Source organism: Trachemys scripta, chromosome 10 (assembly GCF_013100865.1).
Source record: "Trachemys scripta elegans isolate TJP31775 chromosome 10, CAS_Tse_1.0, whole genome shotgun sequence".
Lineage (NCBI taxonomy): Eukaryota > Metazoa > Chordata > Testudines > Emydidae > Trachemys > Trachemys scripta.
This window is the reverse complement of record NC_048307.1, coordinates 15,977,913-15,989,080: the sequence shown is the minus strand read 5'-3', so window position 1 is coordinate 15,989,080 and position 11,168 is coordinate 15,977,913. Positions and strand designations below refer to the sequence as shown.

At 40.5% G+C, this 11,168-nt stretch overlaps 1 protein-coding gene across 1 annotated transcript in view; it reads left to right on the top strand.

The window, feature by feature from the left end:
• The first annotated feature begins 209 nt into the window (after positions 1 to 209).
• LOC117884319 (putative short-chain dehydrogenase/reductase family 42E member 2) overlaps positions 210 to 11,168 on the top strand; it is a 28,076-nt gene continuing 17,117 nt past the window's right edge. The window contains exons 1-6 of the mRNA XM_034784633.1: positions 210 to 558; positions 1,789 to 1,884; positions 2,644 to 2,704; positions 4,930 to 5,048; positions 8,778 to 8,853; positions 10,019 to 10,101. Coding sequence (XP_034640524.1) covers positions 235 to 558; positions 1,789 to 1,884; positions 2,644 to 2,704; positions 4,930 to 5,048; positions 8,778 to 8,853; positions 10,019 to 10,101 — 759 coding nt within the window. The 5' untranslated portion in view covers positions 210 to 234. The remainder of the gene's footprint in view (positions 559 to 1,788; positions 1,885 to 2,643; positions 2,705 to 4,929; positions 5,049 to 8,777; positions 8,854 to 10,018; positions 10,102 to 11,168) is intronic.

Here is an 11,168-nt window from a genome sequence, read left to right as displayed (position 1 = left end):
TTTTTAAAGTATTTTATAACTGATAAGCTGTTATTGTGCAATGTTTGCAGAATGCCAGCATTTCTTTTCATTTCACATGAAATTTGTGATGAAAAAGAAAACGACTAACACTGAACATATCAATGAGCATTTATATTGGTTACTTTTTATATCTGGAAATCCTGCAACTATTATTATCATTTATCTTTATGCCTTCTAAACAGGTTAGATAAAGAAAACCCTTTGCGGTCATGAATGGAGCTTTGTAATGTGAAACTTAGTGGAATTATCTGCACCCCAGAGCTCTGTGAAGGAGTTTTCAAAATGGACGCTCAATCTGTAAACATGATACAAACTAGGGCTGATGGGGTACTGCCCCACTGGAACCAATCATCTGACTGCAGACTGAATGGACAAGCTGGACCATATCTTAAAAGCGCGAAGGCATTGGTGACAGGAGGTGGAGGCTACTTTGGATACAACCTGGGGTGTGCTCTCACCAAATTAGGAATCACTGTTGTTCTTTTTGATATACAAAAGCCTATATGGGAAGTTCCTAATGGAGCCATGTATTTCCAGGTATGGTAAAATTACATTTTAACAACAATCAAATTAAATGAATTGTTCTACTCTTGTGTACAACAGCAAGTTGTCATCTCAGCAGTTTTCATGGAACACAGAACTGTCATAAGCAATGTCAAAGACCTCATTAGAAAGTATGTGTAAGATTTTCAGCTGGTGTAAATCAGCGTCATTTCATCAAAATTAATGGAGCACTGCCAGTTTACACCATTTGAGGATCAAGCTGTCAGAATCCACTACACAGAATTTTTCCCACATTTTAACCAAAAAAAAAAAAAATTGCAGCATATATGTGAACTAATCACAGAAGGGTGATGCTCTCATCGAGTGGTTAGAGTAGCAGATTAGAAGTTGGAATGCCTGGATGGTCTATTCCTGGCACTGGAACTGTTGTGTGATCTTGGGCACTTCACTTCACCACTCTGTGTGTCTACACTTAAACTGTAAACTGGCTAGATCTAATTATTTATCTGACTCATGGGGTGTTGTGAAGCTTAAAAAAAATCATATTTGTGAAATGCGTTGAGAACTTGAGGTGCAAGATATATTATTTTATTAGCTCTATGATAGTAGTCTGAGTCACATCTGATGTTGAAATCTCACCACCCTGCCATAGAACTTTCATGTTTGTTTTTATATCCATCTAGAGGGATATGATCTACCTTGAAACTTTGCACAGAACTAGCATTTATGTCAATTAAATAGCAAATGTCTAACTAGCAGAAACATGTTTAAAATAACCTATTGGAGACCAGATTTTGTATATGTTTTAATAAACTGCAAAAGATGAGATTTGATGTCTGATCTATTATGAATACAGTAAAATTTAACACTCTTATCTCAGGGTGGCAACACTGCAAATCACTGAACCCTCCCACTTGTGACTTATTAGAATTGGTCCCTAATCCTGCAGCTCTTAGACACATGTTACTCCAATTCAAGTCAAACTAGTTTTGCTATCATAAGGGCTACAGGACCAGGTGTGAAAAACATAATACCATTCAATCAAACCATAGTATACACGTTTTTATTGTCCCAAATGAAATACGCTATCAGGGACTTTTCTGCACAGTTTTGTAAAAGCCTATTGCATATTAGTTAGCAAAGCAATTGTGTGAACGGCAGCAGAATTACTTTTAGATTTTTCTTAACAATAATTATTAGTTATATGAAAAATTATAAATGATACCTTTCTGGCCAAATCTATTGTTTTCTAATTTATCACAGGGTGATGTGAGGGATTGTAAAGCAGTATTCAAGGCTTGTGGAGGGGTTGACTGTGTTTTTCATGTGGCTTCGTATGGAATGTCAGGTCTGGAACACGTGAGTAGTTTTCTTATTGTTTAGCTCTCTGGAACCTTTAAAAGTAGCAGTATATTGTTCACATAAAGGTGGGTAAATGACAGGAAAAAAATATTCACAAACTTTTTTTTATATTTATTAAAACTTTTATACATGTGAAATTTTATTCATTTAAATGTTTGTGGAAAACAAATGTTGAGCCCACAGCTACAAGTAATTTAAGCTTCTGATTAATGTGATTAAATTAAATTAGTTTAAAGTGTAAGCAAAGTTATTTATAAAGGTTAAATAATCTAATTAGGGAATGAGGAGGCATTTATTAAATACTAAGCACCAAGTCATTAACCTAGTGCAGAGCCCAAAATAATCAGAATGTTGTACTAAAGATTAATTAAAGCAACCCTGAGGCTTCTAGTTTATTGGGTAGGGTGGATGGCGGAGGACAGGACAAGGCCATGGCCAGGCCCCAGAATATGGGAAAGCATACACGTGTATAAATCTCTGATCTCCCAGCTCTCATTTCTATGCCAATCATACCTTGGGCCAAACAGATAATTGAGGCTTTGGGATCTGTTTCACACCCCATCCCCTTTTTTTTTTAATTTAAACTTTACTTACATGAACGGACGCAAAAAATAGATGTGAGGTTTGCAAGAAAATAAAACAATAAAATAAGTAGCAAAGCAGATATAACTGCATTCGTTTTTGACAATTACAAAGCTGTGTGGTGAACTTAAATTGTTTAATTAATTAGATATTGTACAACTTCTCTATTTCTAGCTACAAAAGAAAGAAAAGTTTGAATCCATAAATGTCAATGGAACAAAAGTAGTCATTGATGGTATGTACCTAGATTTTCCTTCTTGGGACCTGATCCAAAGCCCATTGAAGTCAGTGGAAAAGACTCCCATTCACTTCAGGTTTTTAGTGTATTGATTTGGCAGACAAAGATCAACTCTTCCATCCTTATTCACAGAGTAAGGCACTGCTCAGCATGAGTAAGGGTGGCAGAATGAAGCCCTAAAGTAACATAATTATGATATATTTAAAGTATTTCTTACTATATTTTATGTGGAAAATTTGCTTTTTGCACTGGCCTGTGAATAGGATACCTGGCTTTTTCCATTATATTTTGTCCATTTAGCAACAATCTCAGGAAAATGACAACAGTTCAGTTTCTGCTGATATGGCTTTTCATACTATATTGTACATATCAAAATTATTTTTGCTTTTGCCCTCACAGCAAAGGCAAAAGCAGGATTAATTTTTACCCACTTTTGTGTTGCCTATTGTCCAGGCACAGTCCCCCTCTTTCATGGCAGATTATGTCTACCTGGAGCAAAAATAGCTGAAGTGAAGTGGTAAGCAAAGCCAAGAATGAATCAAGGAACATATCCATTGAAATATTCCAAATATTTCCTTCTTTAGTTTCTGGTTGGGGCTATCTCTGGAGCCACAGAATTTGCAGAGTCACGTCTCCATAGGTTTATAATGGAGCAAGAATTGGGGTGGATACATACACGCTGAGATTTCTCATGTGCTGGTAGTTTACCAAGAGTACACATTGCTAAAAGGCAGAGTTTTCCCCCATATATTTGCAACCACGTAACTATTTTCTCAGTCACTATTATGACAGCTGCTCTCCCCGCTGTTGTCACCACAGCCTGTGGGCAGCCAAGCAGTGGTGCTGTTACTAACACAGCTGGACCATGCTTCTGGCTGTTCCTTCCCCACACATTAACTCGGGGGTTGGCAACCTTTCAGAAGTGGTGTGCCGAGTCCTCATTTATTCACTTTAATTTAAGGTTTTGCATGCCAATAATACATTTTAATGTTTTTAGAAGGTCTCTCTCTATAAGTCTATAATATATAACTAAACTATTGTTCTATGTAAAGTAAATAAGGTTTTTTAAATGTTTAAGAAGCTTCATTTAAAATTAAATTAAAATGCAGAGCCCTCCGGACCAGTGGCCAGGACCCGGGCAGTGTGAGTGCCACTGAAAATCAGCTTGCGTGCCGCCTTCGGCATACGTGCCATAGGTTGCCTACCCCTGCACTACCTAGTATAGCCATGCATGTGTCTGCATAAGAGTTCCTACATACAAAAATGGAGTGTGGAAACCTCAAACCCAACCAGAACACTGGCACAAGGGATTAATGAGTCAGCTGTAATATTAGGGATGGTGGATTTGAATCCCATTTGGCCAAAGATTTTTTTGTTTTGTTTTCTCTCTCATATTTTGGTGGAGTTTTCCTCCATAGCACTTTGGAAAAGGAAGGTGTGAGGAGCATTCTGTTCTCCTTCATAACACTTGGAAGGCTGTCTCCACCTTTTTTCCTCAATCCCTGAGACGATGGTTTGGGAAACTTTTTTCCACTGAGACATTTGGGAAGACATCTCTGTTTCCTATCACACTTAAGTTCTCAGAAGATGAAAATGGAGATAACCTCATGGAGGTGTGTACAAATAAGCAAGGAGGTGGCAGGGATACAGGCGGCAACAGCACTACCTGCAAAGCTGCCTACTGCTCAAGCATGGGCTAAGGTGACTTCAGCAGGGAGAGCTACAGTCCGTAAGAAAAGATGATGCCGGTCATTTATAATTCCATATGATCACATGCATGTGCATATTGATCTCCTTTTCTAATTCAATCATACATAGTAAAAATATATAATGTGATGTTACTGAAATACAGCAGGGCTTTCTATTTCCATCAAAGTGTACTCACAGAAATAACTACCCCTCACCAACTAGTGACTGAAATTCAGTGGTGATGTGATTGTTGCATGTATGTAGTTTGTAAAGCACTTGGTAATAACAATAGCATTCATATAGCACTTTCCATTATCAAAGTGTTATATAGACACTAAGAGATATTTTGAATGAAATATTTCTATATGAATAAAAGCTATTATGTTAATTTAAAAATAATGCTAAAACTGAAAGACTGCCCTTCTTATGTTTGCAGTAGTTGCCTTTAACAAGAAAATGTTAGCTGCCAGCTCATGTGGATTTTCATATTCTTCCCTTTTTCTTAAAATAATGTATTTTGTGTATTATTGTAGTTTGCAAACAAAGAAATATCCCAAGGCTGATATATACTAGTACGGTGAATGTGGTGTTTGGAGGGAATCCCATTGAAGAAGGAGATGAGGAAACTGTACCATATTTTCCACTAGAAAAGGTATTTTACTTTGCAACAGACCTTGTCCCCTTGATCCACGGCAAAGCACTGCTGTCCAACTTTATGAAACTGTATTTGTGTTCCAAAGAAGCTTCTATAGAGGGCATTTATTTAAATTATTAGTATCAGTCTGTCTTTGGGTAGAGGTAGCTATTGCTGCCAGAGCTCTGACTTAAACGCTGTGAGATTATTCTAAGAGTGGCCTGTGATCAATTATTCAGTCTTTATCCATAAGTAAGCACATTTGGGATCTTGCAAAAATAAACAAACTAAAAAATTTGAATTTGAAAATAATGGGAAGATTCTTTATTGCAGTGGGCCATCAAGGAGTCCTTTGGCTCCCTGATTCTCTACCCAGCCCAAGTATAAGTTAGAGTAGCCTGGGGACTGTTCTAATTTCATCCAACTTGCTATTGTCTCTGAGGGAATGTTCAGCATCTGGAATCTGGAGCTCCTTGAGCCTTAGCCACTCCCACTGCTCGCTCTTCTTCCCTGGCCTCAGAACACCTCATGTGTTTAGGAGTCACCTCTTCTTCTTTGACTGTTTGTTTACACAGATTCCAATCTTAGTGGTGATTATGCTCCCCATGGATGCGAGCATGGCCGGCTCCAGCATTTCTGCCGCCCCAAGCAAAAAAATAATTAAAAAATAAAAGCCGCGATCGGCGGCGGCAGGTCCTTGGCTCCTAGAGGGAGTGAGGGACCACCTGCCCCCGAATTGCCGCAGGTGCCACCCCTCTCACTTGGCCTCCCCAAGCACCTGCTTGTTAAGCTGGTGCCTGGAGCCGGCCCTGGATGCGAGATCAGATTCTTCTTGAATAGATGTGTCCACTGGGGCTGTGCCTGAGCCCTGGGATTATTTGTGACCATTGTAGCCAAGGGTATAAGAGGTGGGGCAGCCTCAATTGCCTTTCGGTTCCTTCTTAGCACCCATGGCTATGAGACAGAACCCCACAGAGCCTGTGTCTCTTCACCTACAGAACGATTAGTTATTGTTAGTTACCTAGATTCACTTTGATACATTTTAGTTAACCCATTGGTTTAAAAAAATTATATATATCACCAATCTAGCTGCTTGCGGCATTGATAGGTTTCCTTGCCACCTCCTGCCTCCCCTCTCTCCCAAGGGCTACATCCCTCTGTTAGGCCCAAAATCTCCAGGATTCAAGATTTGTCCATCTTGTGACACAGCAAAGCCCATAAATGATGGGCATGTAATGCCACTTCAGGAGCTTATGCCAGGCTCTCCTTAGAAACAAACTCACTTCCAAGCTTCATCCTAATTTCCAGCCTCGAACTTTCACATCAGCCAAAGCAAAACTTCAAACACCTTGGATTTCGGTGAGAACATTGCCCTTTTATATAGACAAGACTAGATCAATTTGAGCCACACATAAATTATGTGTTGCATTTGTGGAACCAATGAGAGGACAACCAATACCCTCAGAGACTAAATGGGTATTAGACTGTATATGAACTTGCTATGTACTAACTAACTAAGACAGACATTCCTGGATACATTGTTTCAATCTATTTGAGCCCAGGCAGCTTCTACCGCCTCCTTGAACAGTATCCCAACGTCTGAGATATATCTGGTGGCACCATGGATCAGTCCATAATTTTACCATTCACTATGCCTTTGTGCAGGCCTCTAGATTAGATGTTTAGGCAGAACAATCCATCAATCGATCTTTAAGTAGGACTCCTTTTACCCGTCTCTGAGGATGAGATATTGCTTGCGAGTCACCAAGGATATGACTACACTTCAAATAAAAAGCCACAGCTGGCCTGTGCCAGCTGACTAGAGCTCTCACGGCTCAAGTTGCAAGTCTGTTTCATTGTAGTGTAGACTTCTGGCTCAGGCTACAGCCCGAACTCTGGGACCCTCCCACCTCGCAGAGTTCTACAGCCCAAGCTCCAGCTTGGGCCCAGATGTTTACACTGCAATTAAACAGCCCCTTAGTCCAAGCCTCATGAGTAAGGCTGCGATTTAGTCATGAAGGTCATGGAAGTCACGGAATCTGTGACTTCCAAAGACCTCTGTGACTTCAGCCAGTGCCAGCTGGGAGATGCAGGGTCCCCTGCCGCCTATGGAGGCAGGGAGCTGCGGGATACCCCTGCTACCCAAGGCGGCGGGAGCCCCGTGCAGCTCCCAGCCACTGCAGGTGGCAGGCAGACCCCCCTGCTGCTCCTGGCCGCCATGGGCACCAGGGGGAACCTCCGGAGTTCTCCACCTCCACAGGCGCCGGGGGAACCCCTGCAGCTTGGAGTCACCAGCAGAGAGGGCCCCTAGAGCTCCCAGCCCACCCGCAGCTGCCCAGGCTCCCCATTTTTTCATGGATATTTTTATTAAAAGTCAGGAACAGGTCAGGGGCTTCCGTGAATTTTTCATTATTGCCCGTGACCTGTCCGTGACTTTTACTAAAAATATCTGTGATAAATTCTTAGCCTTACTCATGAACCTGAGTCAACTGGCACAGGCCAGCTGCAGGTGTCTAATTGCGGTGTAGACCTACCCCCAGAGTGGAACCTGTGTAGACAATCACTTGCAGAAAGAAAAAACGGTAACTGTGGTTCTTTGAAATGTATTGTCCACGCTGATTCCACTACCAGCCCTCCATACCTGCTAATTCAGAATCCTGCTATATGGAATTCTTTATTAGCAAAGGAACTGAGAAGCAGTTGGGGCCTCCCTGCTTCTTATACCCTTAACTACAGGGGTCACAAGGTCTCTCAGGGAGCATGTGTGGCCCCAATGGACACTGCTATTCAAAAAAGAATCCAACCTCATGCACACCACCAAAAGTGGAATCTATGCAGACAATGTATCTCGAAGAACCATTAAGTAAGTGACCACTCTTTCTGGTTCTATACATGGTGCAGACTCCTTTGTACCAAAGGAACGCTAAGCAGGGGGCTTATCAGTGGTTTTTCCTCCCTTTGTGCCACCTGATATATTTCAGTGGGAACCTCAGGTGGTGTAGAGACTCTATAGTAGCTCCTACATCAGCCTCTTCCTACCCCTAAGAGGCATTTCAAAAGCCTGTGAGCCGCTGAATGTAAAGGAGCCCTAGTCACACCCCTTTTTCCCTAGCTATGCCCCTATAATGTCAGCTGTGAGTTGGGACATATAGGAACCACTGTGGCAACACTCTGCCACCTTGTGATTTCTCTACATTGGGGCAGTCCTCCAGGAAGCTGATTTTAGGGACACTGTGCAGCCAGACTGCCCCAGAGCTGCCCCAGCACATGGGAGAGTTGAGCCCTTCAAGTCTACACTCTAGTTAAGCGACTTCCATTTTAAGATGAATGAGAAATCTGGCATGTGTAAATGTATAAATGAAAAATCACTTAATCAATATGTATCTACTCTATTGTTTTCACAATCCTGTTATTTATATCACAAATATCTCCCTTGCCAAAGAATTGGAATCATAAACCATATATTTGAAGCATATCATAAGTAAAAATAGAAATTTAAAAGAGAGCTATGCTCAGTTTACTTGTGTAACCAAAAATGCTAACCTGTCTCTTTTATCATAAACAGATTATTTAGGCCTCCAACCCTAAATTATTTCTCCACATTTTATGTTTTGAGAAGATTTTACTGAGGTGATGTTTGCAAGCTGAATAGATGTACAGGTTTACTGAAATGTTATCAGAGGTGTCATTTACCAATGTAGCAATATAGTTAGGCAATTCATTTATATTTGCACTATCTCTTTTCAGCAGGTTAATCATTATTCTAGAACCAAAGCAATGGCAGAGCAAATGATCCTTGCAGCTAATGGAACTCCATTAAAAGGTACATATAAAATTCTACTTTTCTGATATCACTAATGTATGACAAACTGTGAACAACATAAAGGGGTCTTTTCTTCCCTCAATTAATGTATCTAATCTCAGTGTCCATATATATTCAGGTGGACAAGAGACACAAAGGGGAAAAGGGATAATCCAAGATTCAGAAAATTAAAACCTTGTTTCTTCAAGTCAATTAAAAATGTTTATAAATTCTACTGCAAATATAGGCTCTGAGCCTTCATTCCTTACTCATATACACATATACTCACGCCAGCAGTCCCACTAAGCTTCACTATAGACCCAGTGGCCCCTAAACACTCTCTCCACCAGCTTCATCCTCACGGGTCATTAGGGCTTACAAATGACTTTGCAACAGATAAGGAAGAAGGCAGACAGATGCTTGTTACTTAGATTTTCAATTTCTGAGTTATGTAAGTTTCTCAGATCCTGAGTACACAGATAGTAGCTGTGGCCAAGAATGCTTTATTCAATCTACACTAGTCAAGCAGGGTATGATCTTTTCTATCAGAGGCAGACCTTGCTACCATTATCCATTGCTGTGAGCTCAGACACACACCACTGTGATGTACTCTACATGGGGTTATGACTTGAACTATTAGTGCAGAAAGTATCTGTTACTTATAAGTAGTTTCATATAGAAAGCACATCATATCTGTTCTCAGTAGAGTGCACAGGCTGCCTATTGATTTCTATGAGATATTTAAAGGTTTGGGACTTTTTAAGGTCAAAACTAACTGATCTGGATGCGGGTTGCTTGAGAAACTGTTTCTAGCTCTTTGATACTGCTACAGCTGTGATCAGAGGAGGTGTTTGAATATAGCTACTTGTATTAGATACTGTGATTTTCAATGTTCCGTGCAAGTTAGGTATGAGGGGTATATTGGTAGGGAAATTTGTAAGATGCTGTTCATATTGCAGCTATTTTATGGTCAGAGGAGTTCAGTTTTCAGGACTCACAAGCCAGCACATTTCATGAGTATTAAATTCACATTGTAAAAGACAATTAAGAGAATTTACTACAAAGGGACCAGTGTGTTTGGCCCTCTTAGATTTTTCAAAATAAAATATAAACAGCATATGAAGTGTACCTGTCATGTACTGATATGGAAACTATTTGAAAAATCACATTTCATTATATCTCCTAGGAGGCAATAAGCTCCATACATGTGTTCTTCGCCCACCAGGCATCTATGGACCAGAAGAGCAAAAACACCTGCCACGCGTATTAGTATGTATTGTATTATCAGCTCTGGAGTGCATTGCCAATATTAGCGTACCTGTACTGTTTAAGTCTAAACAATTCAAAAGCTAGTATCCTGGTTACTGATCTAAACAGTCCCTCAAGAGCCCTTTGTTGACTAACCACATGATGCAAGCTGACAAATAGCATAACTAGAGGATGATGGGAATGAAAATTATGAACATGGTTTTTTTGATAAAAGACAAAAACTGGGCTAGTGTTGTGGAGAAAGGGCTACGCCTGCATCACTGGTTATTATGCATTATTTGTTTTGTTGAGTAAGCACTTTAACTTCAGTGTAAAATATTATCAGAAAAATCCTGAAATCATATTTTAATCAGACCATAGCCATCACACATAGCTGTAGTTAAATCTTCCTGATGTTAAGATTTAGATGTTGATTTTTTTTAAGAGGCAAACATTTGATTTTTAGGCAATGGCTAATTAAATGAATCACATTGCTTAGCAAATCACACCCTTCCTGCAGTTATTTCATGCATAAGAACGGCCATACAGCGTCAGACCAATGGTCCGTCGAGCCCAGTATCCTGTCTTATGACTGTGGCCAATGCCAGATGCTTCAAAGGGAATTAAAAGAACAGGGCAATTATCAAGTAATCTGGTCACATTCTGGGGTGCAGCCCAGACCATTGAGGGGTTGTATCATCACCTGCCCTGCAGCCTTGGGTGCCTTCAGTGCTTTGCTGCTGTAGCTCTCACCTGGGCCACTCACAGCCTTCCAGCATGAAGATAACACCCTGAGTGTGTACAGCTGAAGCCTGCCAGCACCCTCTAGTCACACTCTGGCTTGCACAAGCCTTGGTTAGCACTTACGGGATGCCCCCAATACACTCCTGGACCCAGATATTCCCCCCAAAATATGTATTCTTCACTGACCAGCTCTCTCCTGGACAGTCCAGATATTGGAGGTTCATTGTCTCTGTCAGTGTACAATACTTTGCTACTTTAAATGGAGTTACCGCTACAGTTCAGTTTAAAAACAACACTGGATTAGTTTTGATTAAAGAATAAAACCAGTTTATTTAACTACAAAG